A 27,175-nucleotide genomic window follows, 5' to 3' on the forward strand; every position below is an offset into this window, starting at 1 on the left:
AGCCTCAGCTGAAAACCGGAAGAGAAGGACTCCTGGAGGAAGAAACCGGAAAGGGGGCCGTTCTTTAGGGGAGAGACCGGAAGGGGCGTGTCTCCAGAGGAGGAGCCGGAAGAGGCCGGCAGGCCGGAGGGGAGGAGCCGGAAGAGGAAGGGAAGGAGGAGAGGGCGTCCGCAAGGTACTGGCTGGAGAGAAGGGCGGGAGGTGTGGTTCCGGAGTTTGCAAACTCTTGGCTTATCGGCCGTACAACATCGACCACTCCTTTGTCTCATTGTCTCGGTGCTTCTTCGGAGCCAAAGAGGGCGCATTGTGGCCCTTGGGTGTCGCAAGCGACTGTATAATCTCAGGGTTTGGGGCAAGTCACCCTGCCCCTGGGGGCTTCAGTTTCTCAATATGTGACCTGAAAGGCTATACTTATTCTCCCCCCAGGACCCTCAAGCTCGTCTCTTTGGAATGCTGGGGAACTGGGCCCAGACTAGATACCAGATGGCCATGTTACTTGGAGGGCTTGCCTTTGAGGCCCCTCGTAAAGTGTGATGACCTGTGAACCTGCTTGGGCCTGGGTCTTGCTTGCACATCTGTTGTCACTGTCATGGACAACAGGGGTTTAGGCACGTGTGTCCCAGGCTGGTGTCTCAGTCACCCCTTGTCTCTCCTGCACCCTGTACCTTACCTTATGACCTGTTCTGTGAATACATCAGTGCCTTGTCCTTCCTCCTTGCCTTTGCTTAAAAAAAATTTTTTTTCCCCTCTGTCCACTTGGTAGAATACCTCCTCATCACCTCTTCTTCGAGCAACATTTCTTGCCTCCTTCTCCCTGGTGCTTTGTCCAGAACTTTGACACGTTGCACAGTGTCTGTCTTCCACGAGATCATGTGCTTCCTGAGAGTAGGGATTTGTAGCTTTTACACATTTCCATAGGCCCAGCACCAACCTGATACAGTGCCTGACTCACAGAGAATGTGCCATAGATGCTTATAAAACTGCATATCTTTTGCTATCCCAGAGAATGGTTCACAGTCTGAGTGGTTGGTTATATGGCTTGCCCAAGGTCATGAAGCAGGTAAATTGGCAGAGCCCCATCTCTCACGCCTCCATTTCAATCTACACTACAGCCAGTGGGAATCCTAATTACATAGAGTTTGCTTAAATCTCTCTTCTATGCTTGTGCTGTGTAGTTGCTACTCCCAATGACTGGAAGGCTTTTCCCTCTACTGTCCATCTGAGGAAGTGCTGCCAGCTACCAGATTAGGCATCATCTCTGGAGACACACCTGATCCTCTTTGAGTGGGGTTAAATTGCCTCCACTGAGCTTCCACAGCCCCTGTGCATCTATCCGTCAGTCAGGCACTCAGTGCCCGAGATTGTTTCTGTTTACTCCTCCCTCACTATGCTGTCTGCACCTGGTGGTCTGTCTCTCCGTTGCTTACTTTGGAATACAGCTGTGTATGGTTGTGCATATGTGCTCAGTCGAGTCCGACTTTTGTGACCCCGTGGACTAGAACCCGCCAGTCATCTCCATCTATGGAATTTTCCCAGCAAGAATACTGGAGTGTGTTGCCCTTACATCCTCTAGGGGATCTTCCTGACCCAGGGATTGAACCTGCCTTTCCTACCTTGGCAGGTGGATTCTTTACCACTGAGCCACTTGGGAATCCCTGGAAGGTAACTCTATGCTCACCACTGTACCACCAACATGCTGACTTTGGGGCATGGATCATCCATAGGAGGTGCTCAGTGAGTATGTGTTCCATGAACAAAGAACAGGGGCCCAAATCATACCTTTGACTCCAGATCCTATTTTCCCTACCACATTGCATGGGCTAGTTGTGCCCTTCCAAAGTCATTGCCATGTTTTCCTCCAGCTCATTTTGGCCACATCATGCTGTTATTTGTTCTCTGTCCAACTGGCAGGTTCACTGGCTCACTCCGCAGGCAGGCAGGGACACAGCCACAGCTGTTCAGGGACCTTCCTCTGGGATGGGGTGATGACCTCCTTGGAACAGGTCTACATTCCCTGGTCAGCCTTCCACTAAATAGAGTCTCTTGTCTGTTGTGGGCAGGAGACCAGGGGCGGGCATGGGCAGGCATGGTCTCCTCCACCTTGTCTGACCTCTTGTTTTTGCCTCTGCCTCCACCTAGGACTGGAGCCAACAGTGATGATCTGTAGCGGGACCCCAGGCCCCTTGCCTCTCCTGAGGTCAGCGTCCGTTGGTGCAGCTGTTGCTGTTAATGCCAGATGCCATCTGGCAGGGGCGCTCCCATCCTGACTGTTTTCATTTCTGTTTTTCTGTATCTTCAATGCTTTATTTTCCAGGGCCTCTTTGTTCAGTCACTAAGTCACAACTCTGCGACACTGTGGACTGCAGCTCACCAGGCTTCCCTCTCCTTCTAATTAACCCTGTTTAGCATTTCCACAGCATTTTCTAGAAAGTCAATTTCCCTGATTAATTCACATCCTGAATTCCAAAGGAGGACCAGTCCTGTTTATCCTCACTCCATAGTCGCTGCACCTCCATTGACCTCAGGCTTCTCTGCTGAGAAATGAGAAGGATGCCTTCCTCATAGAGGGCTGTGAGGTTGCAAGAAGGGTGGAGCACAGGGCCTGGCACGTTGTTAGTGCCTGATGATGAAGGTGTCTTCTTCCACCTGCAGGGTGAGAACCTGGAGAGGGTTGCGCTCACAGTGGGCTCCAGAGGGGCTTCCCAGCCCTGTGGGGGTCCACCTGCTCAGCCAGAGCTGACCCGGCCCGGCTCTGGCTCAGTCACGAGGCAGGCTCAGGGCTCAGATGTGAGGGGAGGAGAAGGTAGCTAGGACTGGCAGTCTGAGCTAGAGTAAAGTTTCTGCCCTCTTACTTATGTACTGCAGTGTTTTTCAACCTGTGGTGTGTGAGCCACCTGTAGGTTTGAGAATTCAATTTAGTGGGTTGTGAAAGTCGCTCAGTCGTGTCCGACTCTTCGCGACCCCATGGACTATACAGTCCACGGAATTCTCCAGGCCAGAATACTGGAGTGGGTAGCTGTTCCCTTCTCCAGGGGATCTTCCAAACCCAGGGATAGAACCCAGGGTTCTGTCCCACATTGCAGATGGATTCTTTACCATCTGAGCCACCAGGGAAGTGGGTTGTGATCAGCTTTTAAAGAAACAATCCTAGGACTTCCCTGGAGGTCCAGTGGTTAAGACTCCTCACTTCCACTGCAGGGGGTGCAGGTTCAGCCCCTGGTCTGGGAACTAAGATCTTATATGCTGTGTGGCACAGCCAAAAAATAATAAAATCAGACTTTTTCAGAGTACATTGCATATTTTAAGTATTGTTTTGTGAAATATTTCTTGGTGTTATGTCGACGTATCTGTGTGTCCTAGGTTGTGATAAAGAATGTATTTTTCACTTTGGATCATGGTCAGAGGGTTTGAAAGCTACTGATCTATTGAAGAGTTACCAAACACCTGACACTGTTCTGAACACCCTTCATGTAGTAATTCATTTACCCTACAGCCCTGTAAGGTTGCTACTGTTACAGCCCTTGTCTTACACATAGAGAAAATGAGTCACATAAAGGTTAGGTATCTTGTCCAGAGTCATCCATATAGTAGGAGGAAAGGTGATGTACTTCCCCTAGCAAGGATTTAATTTAACCTCTTCCCCACCCACCCCTAGGACCAGCTGGCCAATCTAGGGCACCAGAGGGCAGTGTCAGGCTCAAACCCTTGAAGCTGGTGGTGAGGCAGGTGGGCGGCAGCAGTTTTCAGCCGTGGCTCTAAGGAGAGGCGCCCACACGGTGGCAGTGTGGTCTCGCAGCCTCCCCTAGGGCTGGCCGCGGTCGCGGGATCACAGCTACCTCAAATCTTCAGGGGACGAGGCTGTACAGGTCCCTCTCAGAAACCAGGTGTTTGGGGATTTCATGGCTGGAGGGAGGCACCTTAAAATAAAACACAGAGATGGTGGGTCACAGTCTAAGCTGATAGTTTCTCTTCAGGAGGTGTTGCTCCTGGAGTATCTTTGCTTTTTGCCTTTCGTGTGTATTTGAAAGCACTGTTGCAGAACAATCAGAATTGTGACTTATGTTTTGCAATTCAGGAAGCTGGTTTCATGTGGTTCATGTTCTGTCATGTTTCCAACAATTACACAATGTCCCCTCACCCCTTTCTGAATATGAAGACAAGCCTGGAACAGTGACAGAACCCTTTACTCCTAGACTGGCAGGAGCGTCCTCCTGGGATGGTAGGTCTGGAGTGTCATGGCTGATGTGGTGGTGAGGGCTGGTTTATGTTATTACCTCCCTTGCCCACCCCCGTGTCCTCAGGAGACACATCCAGGCTGGGCACCAGGGCTCATTCTAGATTCCACTCGCTGTTGAGGTGAGGCTCCTCACATGTTCCTGTCTGGTCAGGTCTGGTGGCTCAGATTCTGTCTGGCAGGGCAAAACCTGCAGCTGTGAGATGCTGGGGAAGGGTCGCAGATAAGGACCTTTCTTGGCCCGTGCTTTGCCTCCTTCACCCTGTGGCGCATTCCTCTTCCCAGTCTTTGAACAGGAGCAGCCGTAGGGTAGAAGAATAAGCCCTAGGCCCCAATTTGAACCACGTCCTTTTTCACCAGCTCTGCCCATGACCCGCTGCCTGACCTTGAGCATGTTGGTCAACCCTTCTGGCATCGTTCCTTATCTGTATGAAGTTCTAACAATGCTTACTCCACAGAAAGGTTAAGAACTTTCATAATAAGGAAATAATGGCCAGCACATCTGTGGGCCTTAACACATGACTTGCAAATGTTCTAGCACTTTTCATATTTCGACTCATTTTATCCTCACAGTAAGCAGAATACTGTTATTAGTTGCCTTTTATAGCAAAATACTGTTACAGTTGCATTTTGTATTTTATAGGAGACAAACTAAGGTCCTGAAAGGATAAATAACTTACCCTAGATCATGAATCAGGCAAATGGTAGGGCTGGGACTCACCCAGGCAGACTGGCCCCAGGAGGTGTATGCGTAGCCCTTCAGTTCTACTATGTCTTTCATATTATCTTTAAATAAAACATAGTGTGTAAATACTCTTTGAAGAGGTAGCTTTATTGTAAATATTTAGTCTTTTTTTTTTTTTTTTGGTAGCATTGTGTAGCTTGTGGGAAATTAGTTCCCCAACCAGGGATCAAACTGGGGCCCCTGGCAATAAAAGCACTGAGTCCTAACCACTGGATTGCCAGGGAAGACCCCCAGACCTCACATCTTGATAGGAGTTGTATAAGTTTTATCATTATTGTTAATTTTATTTTTTGCTGTGCCACATGGCATGTAGGAGCTTAGTTCCCAACTAGGAATTGAACCCCCACCCCCTGCAGTGGAAACTTGGAACCGTAACCACTGGACTGCTAGGGAAGTCCTGTTGTAGAAGTTTTGGCCATCTTTATTCTACCATGGCGTCTCACAGCAGAGGCTTCAGGGTGCCCCTTCTCCTGGTAGACTGACTTATTTTAAACTTAAACATGGCTAGGGTTAAGGGGCTCATCTCATACATTTTTGTAGTTGCTCTATTTCTAACCTACAATGATGGATTGTAACACACTGAACATTTTGATACTACATTGCCATTTTTTTCTGTTGGTGGCACTCTTCTGCATCTAATTAATTTATATGATTTGGAATGATTTGAGAGACTGGTCTGAGATGGAATATTTCAAAGAGATTGAAAAAACAGGTGACAGACTTTTGAAGGATTTTGCAATTGGCACTAAGCTTGGGGCTTTCTCCAGGAGAGCAGGCAAATCAGTCTTCTTCATGTAGACTTGCAGGAGGAGTGAGACAGTCTGTTGGTCCTTTCTTCCCTGCTTAAATACATCTGCTGCATGCCATTTTTTATTTTGGGGTTGATGGATCAGTCATATGATGTACTTGGATTAAATACTTGGGCTAAAGCATCTCATATATCTGCCCATCGACTTACTTTGTAGCAGATTTATGTTCCGTCTGGGATGCCAGACTGAAGTCAGTGCTTTTTTTTAAAGCCCACAGCCTGACAAAAACCTTTCCCCAGTCAGCATTTTTACCATATTTTAAAAATATAAGCATCTGTAGGGAAATGATGCAGGCTCTTGTTGCTTTTCTAGGGAAGAATCCAACGTGGCTTTGGAGGCTGATGTTGTAACTGATCAGAGAACCGAGAATCCTGAGGCTGAAGCCTCATCAGGGCTGATACTCTGGACTCCGGAGCTGTCCTCGTCTCTTGAGTCATCCCATCCTACCTGCGTCACAGGATGTCTGGTTTGGTGGCGTGGATTCATGCTCTTCTTGAGGATGCTTTTGTAGAATCAGCATTTCCGCACTTCTCTTCCTTCCTATGGGCACACTTTCCTAGGTTTGGTAACTGTTTGGTCTCTTGACTTCTTATAACCCAGTGTCCACATGAAGGAATCGCATAGGGACAGTGATAACGAGGTGATTGCTTTCAGTTCAGTTCAGTCGCTCAGTCATGTCCGACTCGGATTGCTTTAATGGTTTAATATTTAGAGGATGGCTCAGAGGAGGTGGATTTTTGAAACACCGCATCACTGACTTGCTGTGTAATGGGTTTCTGCCTCAGGTTCCTCATCTGTAAACTGGGAAGAGTGATATCTAGTACCTCTTAGGGTTGTGGTGACAATTAATATAGCAAGCTGTTTCATGCATGTGTTACTTGTCTATTGCTGTGTAACAAACAACCCCCAAATTCAGCATCTCAAAACAAACATTATCTTGAAGTTTCTGTGGATCAGCAAACAGGAAGCAGCTTCTTGATTCTGGCTGGGTGGTTCTGGCTCAGGGTCTCTCATGAGGCTGTGTGTGAGTTGCTGGCCAGAGCTGCAGTCATCCAAAGTTAGGACTGGGATACAGTGCGCTTCCAGGCTCACCCATATGGCTGTGGGCAGAGCTTGGTTCCTTGCCACATGGGCTGCTCCACATTGGATGTCCTTTCAAATTCAACATGACAGGTGGCCTCTCTCGGAGCGAGGAACTCCTAGAGAGAGACAGAAAGCACAGTTTCTTGGTAGATGAATGTCACAGTCTTTTTTATACCCTAATTTTGAAAATGACATCTTGTCACTTCTGCTGTATTTTATTTGCTAGAAATGAATCACTAACTCCAACCCACATCCAAGAGGAGGGGGTTAAGCTCCACCTCTTTGGGGGAGAAGTATCCAATAATTTGTGGACATACCTTTAAAGTCACCACCACCAGTTCTGGGCATATAGTGAATGCTCAATGAATGAATAGGTGTTATGATGAGCTTAGCAGACAAATTCATTTCTTGGTGAGTTGATTCCCAGGAAGGCTTTAGGGACACCCCACTTTTATCATGCAAAAGGAATTTTGGGCTCATATTAACCCTGAGATTACATTCATTTTCTTGTCACTTGGGAGGGAAGATTCTTCCAGAGACTGGTGGTGTCCAGCTGGGTCTATCAGTCCAAAGAGTCTAGGAGAGGAGCACACAACACTTTGAGTTCCCTTCTCTAGACTGAGCACATTTTCTCCCCCAACACCCGATGCAGTGTCTTCTCAACTGGGGCCAACAGATGACACCAGTGGCACCACCTGGACCGGGGGGCAGAGCCCACGCCCTGCCAAGGGCTCCCAGCCTCTCCTGCCCCCAGCAACTTTACAGTCCAAAAACAGAGATGATTTTTAAAAATAAATGAATTTATTTCACCATGGACTATAAATCCCAATTTGGGCAAAAGAGAAAAAAAAAAAAGTTCTGCAAACCTAAAACCTCCTGTTTCCCTTGTATATGGTTTTCTATTTTTATATAGTTACAAGCAGTTGGAACACTTTCATATCCTGATTCTTTTAACTTTGTCACACATGTACTTGTATCAATATTATGTAGTCTTTTACCACTTTTTAGAGTTTTTGAGGGCTGTTTAATATTCATGGGCTGAATGTACCATAGTTTACATAACTATTCTACATTTTTCTCATTTCATTCTGTTCTTAATATAAAAGATAATTTGCTTATTATTTTTTATGTATGTTGTTTTCTGCCATAATTATTTTTGCCCATGCGTTTTGCCTTTTAATATTTATCATTTTCTTTAAAATAGGCATATTAGGCAGGATGGTTGTACCTAGAAATGTTAAACCTTTTCCCCTGGGGAATTACTCTGTTGCTTCTAAACTTGGAAAGTCCTTTCTTTTATTATAGTACCTCCTCTTCACCTCTAGTTTCTATATGGCTTTGAAAAATTATTCTGAAATTAATGTTGAAGTATAATATGAAATAGGGGTCTAAATGAGATTGATTTTCTTCCCCAAGTTAGTAACCCATTGGTCCAACATCATTTTTATTTACTTATGTAATTTTGGCCATGCCCAGGGCATGCGGGATCTTAGTTCCCTGAGCAGGGATCGAACCTGTATCCCCTGCATTGGGAACTTAGTCTTAACCACCGGACCATCAGGAAAGTTCCAGTCCAACATCATTTATTGCACACTTCTGTACAATCTTTTCTGCTGGTTTGTGATTCCCTTTAAAAAACACCTCCATCTTAGAACAGGCTCTACTTCTGGCCTATTGATTTTCACTGATCTGTCTTTTTTGCATGTGTAACTTTATATTTTCAAAAAGAATGAATAGATGAAGTCATGCCTTAGCTAGGAGAGGGACTTGATCTGGCTGGAAATGACAAGATCTGCTAGAGGGCTGTCTAAACTTGACAAGGAAAGAAACTGAGGCAATGAAGGACACATGAGTCCATACAACACAACAGGAAGATAGCAGACAGCAAAGATGGCATGCCTAAGGCAACGGGCACTCAGGGGCCAGGATTTACAAAGAAGGCCCCAGGGGCTGGGGAGGGTGGGTTGCTAGAAGCAAGCGAGATGTAGACAGGACTCCAGCCAATGCAGCAACGATCTTCACAGGAAAAAGTAGTTCTCTGAAGCCAACTAATTAATTTACAGGGAAAATACCAGGGAATGTGTGTCTCATTGGCCGAGTAAGAGCTGAACCATGTCTTATTAAACACAAATAAGGCTGGTGATATTTTTATGGAATTAAGAACTTGGCACATGATGGGAAGAGCAGCAGATGTCACATACTTAGGCGTCAGTCAACTATTCGTTACAGTACCTTGAACCAGGGGCTCAACCAGCCTTTAGTAACTGGGTAGGTGAGATTTGTGTAACAGGATTTGATAATATGGGTACAGTCCTAATTAAATAATTTATTTTCATACTAGTCTTAACCACTGGACCACTAGGGATATCCCAAAATATTTATTTTTTAAAAAAAGTTTAGGAAAAGGAAGGGTGGACTAATGGGACCCAATTTTGGTTTACCTGTAAACAGTATGAAATACAGCAAATTCAACACCCTGGGATTAGGGAGAGACCCTTCACTGAGAAGTTTCAGCTCTCTGCAAACTATGCCAAGTCTTGCCATGGGGTAAACATCTCCTCCCTGACAGGCTCAGGCTTTCGGAGTCTCACTGTTGTGACTGCAGATACCTGGAGCACAGAGAGCAGTGCCAGGGGTAAGGGATTTTGGACCTGGCCGTCATGAAGAAGCTGTTCCAAGTAAAGGGCAGCGGATCCGGAAAGCTTGTGTCCCTGCCATTCTAAGTGGACACATGAAGGACTTAGTGGTAAGAACCAGTGAGAAAGCTATCACCTGTGATCCCGGGCTTTTGAGGAAACCACCATGATTATTTTCTGTACAAATGCTTTCCCATGGCTTACTCATCAATGAGACTCAAATACCTGATGAGAGAGTAAGAAGGGGCAGGTTCCTGGTGAGGAGGGACAATAAAAAAGCCAGAACAGCTCAGGGAACCAGAAACTACATTCATCATCATTATCTAACAAACTCATTTATAAATGATTTCTTGCCCATGCTGAGCTGGGCTCTGTACGGAACAGTGGGGTGAATCACCTCCGAGAGAATCCCCACTGATAGCCAGCATGGCAACCATTTCACAAAACCTGATCTGGCAGGGCAGAGGTGAGGAGGAATGCCAGAGGGCAGGGGAATGGGATGAGAGAGAGGAGAACACAGAGGGAAGGCAAGTCAGGGAGGGCGGGCCTGGAGAGAGAGCAGCTTGGCAGAGACCCGCCTACATAATATGGCCTGCAGGGAGCTGTCTTCTCTCTGCCCCCACTGGGATTCTGAAAGCAGAGATGGGGCGGGGAGAGGCAGTATGGTGAAGCAGGGCCGCCCTTAGGGCTTCCCAGACTCCTGGCTGGGACCTCGGAGATCACCTGACCTTTCTCAGCTGGTGTTTTCATCAGGGGGTAATGGGCCCACCTGCCCTACTTGGTGGAGGACCTTAGAGCCTTTGTCTTAAAGTGCCTGCTACAACCCGAATGAAGATGAGGGTGGATTGCACTTGTCAAACGCTCCACGGGTGGGCGGAATCCAGGGGCCTCAGAAGAGGAACACTGGGCACTTGACAGGGACGGAGCTGAGGCCGGCCTGGTGCTTGTGATGGCTGGCTTGCAGACAAGTCTGGCGTGGAAGGCGGCTCCCTTCCATCTGGCAGAAGATGCTGTCCCTGGATCCCTCTTCCTAGAAATCCCTGAACCAAACAGGAGGGGAGATCACCGTGTGGCCGCCCTTCAGCCTGGCTGTGTCCTCCGTGTGGCTTTGGTGCGGTCACCGCGATGATCTGAGGGGGGGTCTTTGGCAATCACGTGGGAGCACGAAACTGCGGGGAAGAGGAAGGCTGACTGTGAGCCTAGGGGGAGCAGCCGCCCATCAGAGCTCCTCCTTGTTGCTGTTGAAAGGTGAGACCGGAGGCCCTGGAGCCAGAGAGCGCCCTCCTGGCCCGTGGTCTCCAGGCTGCTGGTTGCTGGCCCCCTGGTGCTGGCCCATGGTGGCAGAGTCCCACAGGAGCCCGCTCTCCACGCCGTGCTGACGGAGGCTCTCAGTTCCCACGAGCCCCTGCGTTCTCAGGTAGCCCTGCTGGCAAAAGGGCGGGAGCTTCTGGTGTGTTAGGGCGAACAGGAAACAGGACTCTGCACAGAAGTAAAAGGAGATGGGCTGAGAGCTGTGGGGACAGGTGCAAGGGGAGGGGCTGCTGACGCCCCCGTGGCCTCACTGCTTCCCTCCAGCCACTAAGCCCAGGGGCCGACTTTTCTGGGTATCTCAAGTCTGACCTGGGTAGCTGTGGACCCCATCCCTCCCTGAAGTTCTAAGACTAGGAGCTGCCTTGACATTACGGAAAAAAAAAAAAAGCTCCAGAGGAAAGCAAACCAAAGAGATGGCCCAGCTCCCAGAGATGGGGGCCTGCATGCTGCTGTGTGTGGCGCCACTGGTGGGGGCGGGGGGAGCTCACCCACTCAGGAGCAGCCCCTTGGCCTACTCTTCCAGGAGCCACCTGGGGGAGCCGGGATCTACTGAAACCTGGGTGCCTAGAGCCTGTGCTCCGTGACAAGTGAAGCTCCTGCAATGAGAAGGCCACGCACAGCAAAGACGACCCAGTGTAGCCAAAAATAAATAAAAAATTTTTAAAAATTAAAGCAAAGGATTAAACAGATGTGGGCTCAGGCTTCTGAGGGCTTTAGAGACAGGATGGGAAGATGACATGTCAGAGAACCATCCTGACTCCTGTCTCAGTAAACAGGCACATTATAAAGGGTGCTATAAGGCTCACACGAGATCAGGCTGGGAGTGCTATAGGAACAGTATTTCTCACCTCTCTGACTTCCAGTACAGAGGGCCCTTGGCAGAATGGGCCACAACCACCCTCTCTGAGCAGGGAAGACAGCAGATGTGGGAGAGGATGGAGCGGGGCAGTGAGGCAGCCTCTTGACAAGCACCCCCTCCAATGACATACGTCACCCCTTCTGCAGGGACAGGGGGCAGAGAAGCCCAGCAGCTCTGGGGCCAGAACTAGCAGCTGCATATCTGCTAAAGGGATGGAGGGGAAGCCCACTTCTGCCAGCTAGCCCTTTGGGAGAGGAGTCTTGCATGTTCAAGGCAGTGACACTTGGTGGCTTGTACTGTTGAATATATCTAGGAGGTAGAAGCCAGGAGGCTCAAAGGGCCTGTGGTGATGGACTGGTGGGAGCCATGACTCAGGGCCGGAATATACCCCCTAAAAGGTACCAGCATCTCTGTACTGAAACCTCAAGAAATAGGTAGGCATTTTGCAGCTGAGGTCTCTAGACCATCAATGCACAATTTCCTACGGAAGCATACAGTCAGAGTTGATGTCTGTAGGATGCTAGTACTTCAAAGCTGCTTTAGCTCTGCTCTCTGAATTACCCCTGCTGGAGTGTCTACATACATTTCAACTTCAACTTCAAGTACTGTTTTCAGCCATCTCCCTTGATACATAGATTTTTTATTTCAAGGTGAGCTGAAGGACTCTTGCTCTCTGACCTGTAGGCCAAGGACTAACCATCTCTAACCTAGTCTGATACGAATAGTGCCTGATACGCAACCACTGTTTCAACAGATATTTGCTGAACAGAAAAAAGAAGTGGCTATCCTAGTAATTCAGAGAGTTAAAAAAAAAAAAAGTTAAAAAATTCTGGCTTGTTTCAGTCAGTTCTGCCTTTGAATCATGAGACTTCTCTTCCCAAGTCCCTCTTTGGGTTCGACTATCAGAGCTGTCTTCCAATTCACCAATTTTCCTTTCATCTATGTCTAATGTGCTACTTAACCTTGACACTGAGTTTCTAATTACAAATTGATACTTTTATTTCCAGAAGTTCTACTTGGACCTTTCTCAAAATTGCATTCAATATCCTTTCATTCTGTTTTTAGTAATCCCTTCTTTATTTATTCACAGAATCTATACATACTTTACATCTTCTCTCTGACCACTCCAATTCATACAGTCCCTGTAGGTTTGATCCAGCAGTGTTGTTTCTGTTGACACTCTTGCATGGTCATTTGAGTTCTTATGTGTTAGTGATTTCTGCTTGGGAGTTCATGTTCCAGAGAACTTTATCTGTGGGAATTCTTTGAGGTCTGGCTTTAAAGTCTGTTTCCTCACAGAAGACTTGCACGGATGCCTGTGATTTCTGCACCAAGATGTGTGAACTTTGGCCCCAAACTGATATGAATGAGGTCTAGCGGATGGAAATTCTCAAAGGAGGTTTTCCCCCTTGCACTCTACACAGAGCAAGAAATCCTGCATCTCCTCTGTCTCTCCTGGGAGTGCTTTCTGGCTCCGAGCTTACCCACTGAGACCCTGGCTTTATTTCAGGTTTTCTGTACAGACCTCTTAGGGCTTCCCAGGTGGTAACAGTGGTAAAGAACCTGCCTGCCAATTTAGGAGACACAGGAGACGCAGGTTTGATACCCGGGTTGGGAAGATCCCCAGGAGAAGGAAATGGCAGCTCACTCCAGTACTGCCTGGAAAATCCCATGGACAGAGGAGCCTGGTGGGCTGTAGTTCATGGGGTCATAGAAGAATCAGACACAAGTGAGCAACTAAGTAGGCACATACAGACCTCCTACCCTGCTCCAGCCTTGCCTTTCCATCCCCAAGTGCTGGTCAGTTATGCAGGCTCTAGACCCCTGATGACCAGCAGATATCACCTTCTCCGGTGTGTGTTTGTGTTTTTCTTAGTGTCTGGCTTCTGGGGGTTCCCTTATTTTCCTGCAAGTTCTTTAAAGACATTTTACTCAGTGTCTGCATGCATGCATGCTAAGTCACTTGAGCCGTGTCCAACTCTTTGCCACCCCATGGATTACAACCCGCCAGGCTCCTCTGTCCATGGAATTTTCCAGGCAAGAATATGGGAGTGGGTTGCCATGTCCTCCTCCAGGAGCTCTTCCAGACCCAGGGATCGAACCCGCGTCTCTTAAGTCTCCTGCATGGGCAGGTGGGCTCTTTACCACTAGTGCCACCTGGGAAGCGCTAGCGTCTGCAGGTGTGCTGTACTGGGAGGGGTCATAGGAGACAGACGTCTCAGGTGTGGGTCTCCAGACGTGCGTCCTGAAGTTCCACAGGGCACCGATCTACCTGGTCGTCTTCACCCTCCAGCTCAGCCCTTCTCTCCTTCTGGGAACTTAACTTACCTGCATAGAAGCTTCGAAGGTCAGTATCCAAACAGTTCTCCAGGAAGCGCCTCAGGGGCAGGATGTGCCCCACCGGGGCTGTCCAGTCCGTCAGGAAATCTTCCACGACGTGGTGGAGGGCTGAGGGCCGCGGTAGCGGCCAGCCTGCCGGGCGGAACCTCACCTCTTGCTCTGTGGGGAGGAGAGGGCACCATTTCAGAGCGGGTGCATTGGCTTCCTCCCCAGAGCTGCAACCTGGGTGCTGCCCCCCCATCCTCTTTTGCTCGACCTTCCTGACACCCCTCTGGTTAGCCAGGTTAGCTGTCCTTCCCAATGTCTGAAAGGCTGATATGAAGGAGAGGGACTAGGCCAGACTCCTTTGATGTCAGGGGGAGGAACTAAGACCAGTCACTTGAACTTGGTTTGCTTCTAAGACTTCCACAGACTGAGGTCTGTTGCAGCTGCTTTGAAACTGGTCTGTGAGCAGACTCTGGGTCCTGCCTCCAAGGGGTCTTAGGGCCCCTCTAGTCCAGTTTCTTATCTGGTGCAGTGCCCTTCTGTGTGTCCCCATCACAGGGTACCAAGCCATGAACGACCATTCCTGTTCCAGGAAACCGTGAGGGGGCTGTCCCAGCCTCGGCAGCTTTCAGGATGAGCTGCTGCTTACGAGAGTGAACCCAGGTTCCTGTCACTTCTACCCGCTGACACTACCTCTGCCCTCTGGAACAACCCCTAACTTTATATCATCCTCTTCCAGGTGATGTCCCTTCAAATTCAGAGGCAGGATTTATGTTCCCCAGGTAGGCCATCTGTCAGTAACTACTCTGTACAGGGCACCGTGCTGGCATTCTGTGTTATCTCATCCATTCTCCTCTTACATGGAGGGTATCACTGCCACCCCATTTCACACACGAGCAAGCTGAGGCTCACAGGGGTTAAGTAATGGTGCAAGGTCACACAGCGAGGGAAGGACAGCCCTGGGAGCACGGCCCAGCTCTCCTGCCCCCTTCCTGGGCTAATCCGCTTCTGTCCCTTTGCTGTTCTTCCTAGAGTCAGTCTCCAGACCACCTTCCGTCCCCCGTCTCACTCCAAGTTCAGCCTGCTCTGGACACAGCGATGACACTTGTCCCTCTTACTACTGGAGGCGATCATGGCACTCCACGTGTGGCCTGCTGTGGGTCAGAATCTGGGGACGGCATTTATCATTCATAGACTACTTGCTCCACTGAGACTCTGGGCAGGGCCCCCGGTGTTCCCCCTTTCATCAGCTGAGGGTACCGCGTGAAGGCGCAGTGGTGCTGGGGTCTGAGAAGGGCCCCGGCTCACCGGTGGGGAGGTGCCTGTAGTAGTAGATGACAGGATGGAGGAAGTTGGACAGCCAGGCATCTTCCATGTGCCCCACAGAGCGGTCAGAAAAGAAGACGTCCTTGTCAGGCCCAGAGTAGTTCCGGCCGTACTCCATGTTGATGACGAAGAGGCCGTGCCTCGCCCTCCTTCCTGTGATCGTCTCCAGCTGCGCCAGCATCTGCATGGGGAACTCCTCCAGATACTCAAAGGTGGTGGCGTTCCTGGGGACGGGGGCAGACGACGGGGGTGAGACCCTGGGTACTTCGGCAGAGGTGACAGGAGCGTGTGTGCTATGCACACGCCACCTCTCCTTCCTAGAAGCAGCCATCAAACAGCATACAGACTGATCAGATCCGAGCATCTCACCTGAATACTGCTAGAGCCTAGACTTACAGGTGTCAGAAAGCCTGGAGGAACCTGAATGGGTGTGTGGGGAAAGGGTGAGCCAGGCTGAGACCAGTGTCAGAGAAGCCCTACGAGGGAGTGAAGGCCTCGGCGTGCTCCAAAGACAGGAAGGAGGCCTGTGGGGCCCCAGTGGAGCCGACGGCGATGGGCAGGAGAGGGGCCTGGGGAGGTCGGCGGGGGCAGGTCAAGGAGGGCCATGTGTGCCACGATGGGAAAGTCTCCTGGCCCGGGAATTGGGGTTGAGGGCCTCCAGAGGGTATTGAAAGGGGTGAATTCCAAGTGACTCAAGTTTTAAAGGAATCATTCCAGCCACCGTGTTGAGAGCAGACCACGGGGTCCAAGGCGAGAGGCTGTTGTATCAGTGCAGGAGGGGGATGCTCTCGGTGTCCAGACCAAGGTGGCAGTGGTGGGGCTACTGAGAGGCAGGCAGGTTCTAAACACAGTTTGAAGGTAAAGCGGGCAGGATCTACGAATGGTGTGAGTGTGGAGAATGGGTGTGAGAGAGAGACAGGAGTCAAGGGTGTTGAGGGAGGTTCTGCTCCAAGCACCTCTGAGTTCCCTGCATGTCCCTCAACCTGGTGTGCTGCTGCACCCACTGGCTCTGGACAAGGCTGTTCCTTCTGTGGCTTCTCACCTGCCACTTGTCCTTTCAGACCACACACTCCCCCGCCCCCACCCCCAGCTCTACTCCCTTCCCTGCTCCCGATGGTTTCCTTCTAACGGAGTGACCTCTGTGATCTGCTGCTTATCGCTTCTTTGATAAGGAGCTGGCTGGCCCAGGGAGCTCTTAAATCCCCACAGGTGGTCATCTGTCATCGCTGCAGGCCACTGCTTATGTGTTTAGTGCCAGAGGCTTTCCACCAGTTACCTTTACTCCTTCCTACAGCCCTGCAAGGTCAATGTTATTAGCTCTACTTTGCAGATGAAAGAAAGGCTCAGAGAGGCTAACTAACTTGCCCCAGATCATACTGGTAGACAGTGGCAAAGCTGTCGTCATACCTATGTCTGTCAATCTGTCTGTCAGTAGAGCCCGTGGTGTTGATTTTCCCCAGAAGAGCCCAGTCCCCTTCCTCTCTGCCACCCCAGTCCCCAGCCTTCTCCATCTTAGAAAGGAACCACTGGGCTGTTCCACACATGCAATAGGAAAAGAAGAGCAAGACGGAGCAGGGGGGTAAGGTGGCGGGGATGGGGACGGGAGACGGGAAGGACGACTCACTCCTTCAGCAGGACCACGTCGGCCAGCACACTGAACATCTGGTAGAGCCCAGAGGCCTCGTTGATGCGCCGGATGATGGCACTGGCCAGGTGTGTGATGGGGTGCTCGGTGGAGGGCCAGGCCGCGCCGTGGTGGCGCTGCTCCAGCAGCCGGTGGACGGCACGCACTGAAACGGCCAGAGGGAGGATGGCAAGCTGCCCTGAAGGTGTGACCTTTCCCCTCTGGGAGGATGCAAAGTCCCCATCAGCTCTGCACTCAGGACACACTCGTGTGCCTGGCTCTAAGATGCCTTTACAGGAGGGCTGTACAGGTTTTCTGAGAAGGGCTGGAGGGGAAGTGTTTCTGACTTTGGCGGGGTCTGTCAGGTGACTCAGCTCTCCTCTGGTGGGACAGCAACCAGAGAGGACCACAAAAGGAATGGGTGTGGCTAGACTTGTCCCCAGGCCTGAGACTGCCTGTTTCTGCTTCAGGCCACCTGCACGTGTAAGTCCTGCCACTGTCACCGCACATGCGACACGTCCACACCAGACCCAGGGCCTTTCTCTGCAGCCTCTCGTCTCCCTCTAGCCCCCATGTCTGTCGGAGACTCCCTGACGGAGAACCTCTGATGGCTCCCTCTCCTTCACAGCCAAAACCTAATCTCAGTTCTACTTTGAGATACTTTGTATATTTCTGGAAGGATAGAGAAGAAACAGTTATCTCCAACAACAGGGAACATTTTCTGTGGACCTGGGGCTGCCCTTACACAGCTGTGACACTGGGCCACCCCACACAGCTGCCTGCCTCCTCAAAATGAATCAACACAACACCCAAATCCAATAATGGCAAAGACACAGACAATTCACTTGGCAAGAGACTCGGTCTGCCATTGGTCACAGGAAAGGGTGTTCAGCCTCATGAGACAGACAGACAGAAACCTGACTCTCTGGAGGAAACAAGGTTAGGCCGCGTTTTGTGAAAGGCTGAGGAATGACACGGCTAGGGGAGTGGGGCAGGGGGCCAGACAAAAGGAGCACAGGTGCAAAGACACAAAACCTTGAGAGAAACGGGCGCATTCTGAAAAGGAGGTGAGGGCAGGCTGGGCAGGTGAGCTGGCGCTGGCCTGTATGAAGCTCTGGACACCATACTGAGGAACTGGCTGGGGAGCCCCTGGAAGGTTTTTTGTTCAAATAACAAGTGTTTTGGTGGGTATCAGAGTGGCTGGATGGGAAGCCAGAGAGACCAGTGGCAGGAAGACCAGTCAGGAGAGAGAGAGAGGCCCTGAGTCAGGCAAGCAAAGCTGGGATGGAGTGACGGGAAAGGGAAGGGCAGGGCTCCCAGCAGGCCCGACCTTCCGCAGCTACCATCTCTCATCTTCTGTGGCTTTCGTGTGCCTTGCTGTTTGCTACTTGCCCTCCTTGGGACCTGTTTCTCAGCTGAATGATGAGCAAGGTTGGGCAGGATGTACCGTGTACAGCTGCATTGCTCCTCCCCCAGGCGGGTCCTCAGCCAGGAATAGTGACCACAGGTCTCAGTGGCCTGTCCACCCAGAACTGTTTCCCATTTGCCTGAAACTCAGTGGTGAGCTGGGAGCCTTTGAGTCAGACAGGTGTGGATTCAGATACCACCGCTGCTTTCCATTGGCTGGGTGAGTTCGGATAAGTGACTTACATTCTCTGTGCCTCCATTTCCTTCTATGAAAAAGGGAACTGAAATAACAAGATCTGTCTTATGGGGCTGTTGGGAGGATTAAGAATGTGAGATAGGTGGGGCTTCCCAGGTGGGTCAGTGGTAAAGAATCTACCTGCCAATACAGGAGGCACGGGTTCGATCCCAGGTCTGGGAAGATCCCACATGCTTCGGAACAACTAATCATGTGTGCCATAACTATTGAGCCTGTGCTCTAGAGCCCAGGAGCCACAACTACTAAAGCCCAGACACCCTAGAGTCCGTGCTCCACAACAAGACAAGCCACCACAATCTACTAAAGCCCAGACACCCTAGAGTCTGTGCTCCACAACAAGACAAGCCACCACAATCTACTAAAGCCCAGGCACCCTAGAGTCCGTGCTCCACAACAAGACAAGCCACCACAATCTACTAAAGCCCAGACACTCTAGAGTCCGTGCTCCACAAGATAAGCCACCACAATCTACTAAAGCCCAGACACCCTAGAGTCCGTGCTCCACAACAAGGCAAGCCACCACAATGAGAAGACACACAGGGCAACTAGAGGAGTAGCCCCTGCTTGCTCCAACTAGAGAAAAGCCCACGCAGCAACGAAGACCCAGCACAGTCAAAAAAAAAAAAAAAGGAAAGTGATCTGGAGAAAGATCAGGGGACGGGGGAGGCAAGAGAGAAGGGGCAGGACCTGCCAGGACAGCGGGTACAGGGAGGGTGGAGTGCACGGAAGTGTGAGGAGGGTTTCCTGCTGGGGACACAGCTGGAGAAGAGACTCTTCTTATTCCGTGTGTGTGTGTTTGTGTGTGTGCAGTCTGCAAGTATTTTGGTAAACAGACAGCGAACACTCTCTCCTTGGTTTTCTTCCCCGACAGCACGCACAGGGTATAAAATATATCATCTGGAAATCAGCAAAACATGATTATCTTTCCATGCCAAACCAGAAGGAGAGTGAAATGCAGAAACTAGCATCAAGGCAAGTGAGGCATCAAATTAGATGCAGAAACATCAGGAAGGAGGACTCTTACGGTGTTTTTATGGTCAAATTAACTGGCCTATGTAACACTCATCATGCAATAAAGCACCCATCCAATGGGCTACCCAGAGTGCAGAAAACCGGCACCGTTGGTACCAAGAGTTTTAAAAAAAGAGCTGAGATAATCTAGGTGCCATTTTTAATGAAATTTGTTGGTACCCAAAGAGTCTGTGTGTACATAACGCTTCCCAGGTGCACTGCCTCCAGGAATTACCTTATTTAGTCCTTACCATGGCCCCACGGGGAAGAGAGTTCACCTCATTTACCTCTCTGTGTCAGGGGAGGGTCAACAGGCTTCGGGAGCTTCGGGAGCCTCACAGTCTGAGGCCACCCAGCCGTCCCCGCAGGTGAGCTGTCCCCAGGCTCAGCATTGCTGCCAGTGTATGTACCTCACCCACACAGGGCTGACGCACGGAGCATGCACCCCCAAGTCACACCTTATCTGGGACTTCTCTAGACCAGTGGTCCCCAACCTTTCTGGCACTAGGGACTGGTTTCATGGAAGACAACTTTTCTACAGACTGGAGGCGGGGAGGGGGATGGTTTTGGGATGATTCTTATAAGGAGCACACAACCTAGATCCCTCGCATTCACAGTTCACAGTAGGGTTTGCACTCCTATGAGAATCTAATGCTGCCACTGATCCGACACAAGGCGGAGCTCAGGTGGCACTGTGAGCGATGGAGAGCTCCTATAAACATACATGAAGTTTTGCTCGCTCACCAGCCGCTCACCTCCTGCTGTGCAGTCTGGTTCCTAACAGGCCGCAGGCTGACACTGGTCCATAGCGCAGGAGTTAGGAACCCCTGCTCTAGACATACCCTCATACCATGAAAACCCACTGCTGTCTGCCTCAGATGGGAATTTATGACATCAGCAATTTATGAATTGCTGATAAGCAATCCTTTTAAGACTGCTCCAAGGGAATAAGGCATGTGTTTACAAACACTAGGGATGGTTCTGTCTAGGGACAGTGGCCCTCTCTGCCAGGCTCACCTGTGTATCGGAATCCATGGATGAAACCCCCAGCAGATTTCCGGTAATCCACTGAGTGGCTGGCAGTCCCCAGGATGAAGAGGCCCCGGCTCCCTTTGGATTCATAGCTGGCTCTGACCAGGGGATATTTCTCGCTGAGTTCACTCCCTGAAGAGAGTCGGAGTGACCTGTGAGTGGAGAGGGCTGTGAATTAAAATCACTGCTGTGTATGAAACACTTTTTACAGGCCTGCCACTGAGCTAATTTAAACCACACCCCAACCCTAGAAGGCAGGTATGATCATGTCCATTGAACAGACAGAATAACTGACCTTCAGGGTAAAGATGTGGTGGGGCAGGGGCACAGCCAGGACTCAAGCCTGACTGGAGCCTGGGCTCTGGGTCCCTGTGTGACCTGACAGGAAGGTCCATTCAGGCCCTCCAGTGTCTCCTTGTCCACCCGGGGCCTGAATCAGAGGGCTCTGCTGAGAGATCTAGTTCCTCCCCTCCATTTGGACTCACTTGCTGAAAATGGAGAAGTCAAATTTCCAGCCCAGGCAGCGGATGACCCGGTCATAGGCCACGCGCATGGCAAAGTTGTCATTGTTGTCCTGGGGGAGGGGGATGGCGTCGGAACTCTGGTTGAAGAACTCCTCCACGAAGAGCTTCAGAGTGATGTGGAACTTGCCCTTGTGGTCCTTCACGATGGCCAAGTCTGTCAGGTCGGACTCGAGCAACCCGTCCAGGGACTTCAGCTGGTAGGTGTCCAGCAGGCCATTGTTGATGGCCCTGGGGCCCCAAGTGCATGTCAGGAGAGAGAGAGACAAGGGTCTGTGCTAGGTGAGGGAGACTCGGGCAGGGGCGCTGAGTCGGGGGGGGCAGGGCGGCTCTAGAGGGGCTGGCAGCATGGCACACACACATCTCCCAGCATACCTGAGGTCTCCGACGTAGTGGGTGGCCCAGGAGAGCCGGACCCGGGAGCGGCTCAGCATATGGATAAAGTTGGTGACACTGAAGATGTTCTCTGCTGTCTCAAAGGCTGAGTTCCCCCGGCCTAGGATCAGCACATTCTGACCCTCGAAGTCCTTGGGATCCACAGACACGGACTCATAACCATCCACATATTCAGAACCAGGGAAGTCCACCCGGTTGGGGACCGACAAGCCGGTGGCCACAAGAAGGACGCTGCAAGTGGGGGACATAGGGAGGATGGCTTAGCCTCTCAGCTATGAGACCACTAAGTAAAAAAGTCCCTCTTTGGACCTGCCGCCCAGCTGCCGGCCCCACCTAGCCTGCTAGCTCCTAAAGGAAGCAGGCCATTCGTTCCTTTACCTACTTCCTGACCTGCCCCGGTATATCTGACACTTTACCTCAGCCCCTCACTGAATGATCCCTTGGGTATAGTTTGTTTTCACCTTTCTGGGATTATACCAAATGTGAGAATCAGTTTTACTTTCTGACTCTAGAGAGGGTGACACCATGAGAAACTGAATAATTCACTTAGTTTTGAACACAGCAGCCAAACCAAGTACCACCTCCATCATGAAAATGAAACCAGACACTCTGCTTTCCCCTTTCTTACTTCCCTGGCAGATGCAAAATCTGCTGAGCAGTGACTCTGTATGAGTCCCTGTACTGAGTACTTTCTGACTCATCTCACAGCTCAGAGCAGGTCTGCGTCGGTGTTATTTGGCCTGTGTTACAGGTGAAGACTGCTGGCTCCAAGTGGGCCCATGGACTCCATAGCTCCTCAGATAGCAGAGCTAGAACCCGACCACAGCCCAGCCTAATTTCAGAGTCCTGCTCTTTCTGCTGATGGGGATTACAGTCTTGTGGTGGGCAAGCCAGGAGCTGGACCCTGCTGGCCTGCAGAGGAAAGAGTAGATAACAAGATAGTTTCAAAAACAGGAACAGGTGGTCTGGGGAAAGGGCCTGGGCAGTCCCTATCTCCTCCTTGTTTTCTGAGCTGTCCACTGGCTTACATCTGACTCCCCTATACTGTAGCACTTCTAAGTCCTAAGATGCAAGGGTCCAAACTGACCCCGCTCCCTAGGCTGTAATAAGCAAGGAATAAGGCTGTGCCTCAGGCAAAAGGCTTGAGAAGATGAACTGTGATAGGGCACTTGCCTGGGGCCAGGTGCTAGGCTGACAACCAGGAAGGAGGAGTCAGTCTGGTGGGGCGTTAAGAACACAGGCTTCAGAGTCAGAAAGACAAGTGCAGTCAAGTGGCAGCTGCTACTTATTAGCTGTGTGACAGAACACCAGTTACTTCTCTGAGCCTCAGTTTGTCATTCATAAAATGGGGATCAGTGAACCTCTTTCACTGGGTCCTTGTGAGGATTAAACAAGCACGGTAGAATGTGTAACTCTGAGTTGGAGTTGTCTACACAATATTAAGCTTTCTCCCAAGCCAAAGCAAGCTAAAGCTGAATGCTGGCAGCACTGCCTGTTGTGCCTGGCTCTCATTCAGTTCTGAAGTCCTACTGAGCCCAGCTAACACTTACTGGACAGTTGCCAGCATTTCTCAGAATGAATTTTGGGGAACACAAGTTCTAGGAGATGCGCTACAAAAAGGGTTTTGTAGGTGCATAAGCTCAGATAATGCTGAATATGTTACCCAATGTTGGAGCCCTTCAGTGAATGTGAAAATATTTAAGACTGAAAAATCCTGGAGGAAAGAAATGGTCAGAATTTTCAAATATCTTTGGGTACACACATTTCTAGGAAACACCTGGGAAATGATGGATGAACTGAACCTCTGTGTACTGGATTTCAGCAGGAACAAAGACAGGGAGGGGGCTTCCTGGTTGGCTCAGTCCGTAAACAATGCGCCTGCAATGCAGACGACCCAGGTTTGATCCCTGGGTTGGGAATATCCCCTGGAGAAGGAAATGGCAACTCAGTCCAGTATTCTTGCCTGGAGAATCCCATGGACAGAGGAGCCTGGTGGGCTACAGTCCATGGGTTCCCAAGAGTTGGACATGACTTAGCAACTAAATCATTGCCAAAGATGGGCTGAAATGCCCTTTTCTTCCCATTTCTCCCACGCCTATGGGCCAACTAATGGGTTTTCTTTCTCCCAGAAAGGCCCCAGCTTCAGCAGGTGAGCTCTGCAGCCAGATTCCTTACCTACACTGGTATGCCTGCCCCCGGTGGTCGGTCAGGATGAAGTAATGGCCATTCCAGGCCCCGCGATCCTTGTTCACAGTGACGTGGGCAATGGTTGTGTTATACAGCACGTGAAGCCCCAGCCGCTCTGCAAAGTCGCTCAGGTAGCGCACCATGTCGCTGGCGTCGGGATAGTAAGCGTCCGAGTAGTGTCTGAAGAGCAGCCGAGGGTCGTGGCTGAGCAGAGAGTTCCAGTCGTGACGCAGGTTGAACTCGGCATTGGTCTTGCCGGTGTACCGTTTGTTGATGCTGATGAGCTTGCGGTGCCGGGGGTAGCGCGTGAAGAAACTGCCAGGCACCGGGGCGCGTTCGAACACCATGTAGTCTCTGCCTGCCCTTTGCAGGAAGTAGGCCATCTGCAGGCCCGCGGGCCCGGCGCCCAGGATGCAGTAGTCTCGATGCACGGGCGCCCAGGCCTGGGCAGGGTGCAGGTAGATAGCCAGGTGCAGGGCGATGGTCAGGAGCAGCCCCGGGGCGCCCCACGGCGGGGCGGCGGCGGAGAGGCCCATCCTACGGCAGACCAGAGGGGTGAGGCCTCGGACAACGCTAGGGCCCTCGAGGCCGGGAGACGGGAGCCAGGAACTGGGGGCCTAGAGAGAGGCAAGGGCTTGCCCGAGCGCTCACTGCGATTTAGGGCGCAGCCAGAACCCAAAGACCTCTGACCTCAACTGCCCCGACCGCATCGTTTCTAGCTCGGATCTGGGCTCCCTCCAGGAGTCCCGAATCCCTCCATCTTCCTCAGGACCTTACTTCCCAGGGGCGCTGGACTCCTAACTGCCAAGGTAATAAAAGGGTGGGCATCTTCCCCAATTTCCCCTAATTTCTGGGGTGCCCAACACCCTCCCAGGGCCTCCCGAGGCCAGACCCTTCAGAGTCACGTCTTTTTGGCCTCGCCCCCGCGCTCCCGGCTCCAGCCTGGAGGATTGGGCAGCACGGTCCTGTCCCCCGCCCGCGCCCGGCGCCCCGGCCTCTTCGGTCACGTGACAGGGATGCCCCGGCACACCTGCCGCGGAGCCGCGCGAGGCCACGCTCCTGCAGACGCGCGGCATCCGGGAGCCGCTCCCCACGCGTGCGCTGTGCCCACGCCCGCAGCTCCCGCTTCCCCGCCCGCCGGCCCACCGCGCGCACAGAGCTCGAACCTCCCAGCCGCTCCGGAGACAGCCCGCAGCCGAGTCAGGCCGCAATCGGCCGGCCCGCGCCTCCGCGGCGGCCCCGCCTCTCCCGCCCGGCCAATGGCAGGGGGCAGGGTCACGTGGCGAGGCGCGACACGCCGGGCGGGGCTGCCCAGAGCTGGGCGCCAGGATGCCCGCGAGCGAAGCGCACGTGCTGTGCCGCCGGCCCACACCCCCAGGGAGGGTGGTGGTAGGGTTGAAGATCGAATCTGGCAAGGGCGCGGAGCTCTTTAAAACTGTCTTTACCCTTGTAAGGGAGGCACGGGAGCAGATGACTTTGGGAGATAAGCCCCTGTGACACTTCATTAATGTGGGCAAGGACTAGTTGGTTACCCAGTACTTTGAAACTGGAAACCAAGTTGGTGAAACCAGGACCAGTAAAGCAGCTAAGGAGTTTTCGCTACAATGATTCAGTCTATCCTTCAGTAAGTAACAAACAGTACTGACTTGATCTTCCATCAGAAGAGGGGGGCTCTACTCTAGTACTCTTGCCTGGAAAATCCCATAGACGGAGGAGCCTGGTAGGCTGCAGTCCATGGGGTCGCTAAGAGTCGGACACGACTGAGCGTCTTCACTTTCACGCATTGGAGAAGGAAATGGCAACCCACTCCAGTGTTCTTGCCTGGAGAATCCCAGGGAACGCGGAGCCTGGTGGGCTGCCGTCTATGGGGTCACACAGAGTCAGACACGACTGAAGCGACTTAGCAGCAGCAGGGTCAGAGGAGGGTTGCTTAATTAAGATCATAGAGTTGAGAACTGGAGTGAGGAATACACACACACACCATCCCATTTATACTCCAAATCATGAGCTCTTTCCAAACTTTTTATTAATTTATGAAGCCTGTTTTATGTGCTTGATAACAATTAATGGTCTATCTAAGGAAGAAATGGAGAATTTTAATTGAGCCAACCTAAAGCTGGCTTAAAACTTAACATTCAAAAAACTAAGATCATGGCATCCTGTCCCATCACTTCATGGTAAATAGATGGGGAAACAATGGAAACAGTGACAGACTTTATTTTCTTGAGCTCCAAAGTAACCACAGGCGGTGACTGCAGCCATGAAATTAAAAGATGCTTGCTCCTTGGAAGAAAAGCTATGACAAATGTAGACAGCATGTTAAAACAGAGACATCACTTTGCTGACAAAGGTCCATACAGTCAAAGGTATGGTTTTTCATGTATGGATGAGAGTTAAACCATAAAGAAGGCTGAGTGCCTTTTGAATTGTGGTGCTGGAGAAGACTCTTGAGAGTACCCTGAACAGCAAGGAGATCAAACCAGTCCATCCTAAGGGAAATCAACCCTGAATACTCACTGCAAGGACTGAAGCTGAAGCTACACTACTTTGGCCACCTGATGCGAAGAGCTGACTCACTGGAAAAGACCCTGGTGCTGGGAAGGATTGAGGGCAAGAGAAGGGGGAGATAGAGGATCAGATGGTTAGGTGGCATCATCAACTCAAAGGACATGAGTTTGAGCAAACTCAGGGAGACCATGAAGGACCTCATGGGATTGCAGACAGTCGGACAAGACTGGGTGACTGAACAGCAACAAAGGACTATAACCTAGGAGACAGTCTTTCAGAAAGCTCTGAGGACTGTAACCAAGGGGTAGGGGAGGGAAGCCAGTTTATATGTGATTCTGATGAAGGGACATACGCAATCAAGCACACGGCTTGGTAGAAGGTTGTTGCTCTTTAGGAGGAATTAACAGCTTAATGGTTTTAGTTCTTAAGTATGGCAAGATGCGAGAAACTGGGTTCAGGAATTTTTCTGTTGAAAATATCTGTCTGAAGGCTAGTCCTATCAGGTTTCCTAGAGCACAAAACTGCCTTGTCCAAATTCTCATCCCGAATTCCTCTCATGGTATATGTAGGTCATCAAGTGGCTAATGACTTGATTCTTGTAGAACTGGGTGGGAGGCTATATTCCTTATTTTACAGTCCCTTCCCTTTCAGTCTTAATTTTGACCAAGGTTTGAGAGGTATTCTGTGACTGATATGGCGCATGGTGATAGGAATGCTCATTCTCAGGCCAGGCAAGGAATCATTGATAGGCCATTCAGTGTGTTATTACTGGACTGGGTTCTGTTAGTAGAAGCCAAAAGCCTCTGGACCTCCTGTCTTACTGGTCTGCTATGGTTCAGGTAATGATCCTCTCTATTTCTTCCCATTATCTATAGAGTCAGACTGTTACTGTCACTGACCTTGTA

The 27,175-nt window shown here is 50.8% G+C and overlaps 1 protein-coding gene and 1 long non-coding RNA gene across 3 annotated transcripts; one reads left to right on the forward strand and one right to left on the reverse strand.

The window, feature by feature from the left end:
* Positions 1–95: 95 nt before the first annotated feature.
* LOC105610956 (uncharacterized) lies at positions 96–7,992 on the forward strand. Its single transcript, XR_001434419.4, has 3 exons — positions 96–175; positions 1,622–1,734; positions 6,101–7,992. It is a non-coding gene; the product is annotated as an uncharacterized LOC105610956 (long non-coding RNA).
* Positions 5,046–24,964, reverse strand: FOXRED2 (FAD dependent oxidoreductase domain containing 2). 2 transcript variants are annotated; one of them, XM_027967751.2, is made up of 9 exons: positions 24,929–24,964; positions 23,751–24,299; positions 21,555–21,806; positions 21,144–21,410; positions 20,644–20,810; positions 16,953–17,118; positions 15,311–15,552; positions 14,006–14,176; positions 5,046–6,987 (listed from the first exon to the last, which is right to left on the reverse strand). In XM_027967751.2, exons 2-9 carry the CDS (start codon positions 24,296–24,298, stop codon positions 6,950–6,952), a joined length of 1,851 nt encoding a protein of 616 aa, XP_027823552.1. In that variant the 5' UTR covers position 24,299; positions 24,929–24,964; the 3' UTR covers positions 5,046–6,949. The 2 variants fall into 2 exon arrangements, with proteins under 2 accessions (XP_027823552.1, XP_027823551.1); XM_027967750.3 differs by lacking the exon at positions 5,046–6,987 and adding an exon at positions 7,651–10,986.
* Between the last annotated feature and the right edge of the window lie 2,211 nt (positions 24,965–27,175).

The sequence above is a fragment of the Ovis aries genome, chromosome 3 (genome assembly GCF_016772045.2).
Source record: "Ovis aries strain OAR_USU_Benz2616 breed Rambouillet chromosome 3, ARS-UI_Ramb_v3.0, whole genome shotgun sequence".
In the NCBI taxonomy this organism is placed as follows: domain Eukaryota; kingdom Metazoa; phylum Chordata; class Mammalia; order Artiodactyla; family Bovidae; genus Ovis; species Ovis aries.

What these genes read in the sequence shown, in the direction of transcription:
- FOXRED2 (XM_027967750.3), bottom strand. Translation starts at nt 24,298, where the DNA reads ATGGGCCTCTCCGCCGCCGCCCCGCCGTGGGGCGCCCCGGGGCTGCTC. An exon ending in GGGCAGGCATACCAGTGTAG is followed by an intron (nt 21,807 to 23,750) that starts GTAAGGAATCTG and finishes CCCCACTTGCAG; the next exon opens with CGTCCTTCTTGTGGCCACCG. An exon ending in GACGTGGTCCTGCTGAAGGA is followed by an intron (nt 15,553 to 16,952) that starts GTGAGTCGTCCT and finishes CCCCGTCCCCAG; the next exon opens with GAACGCCACCACCTTTGAGT.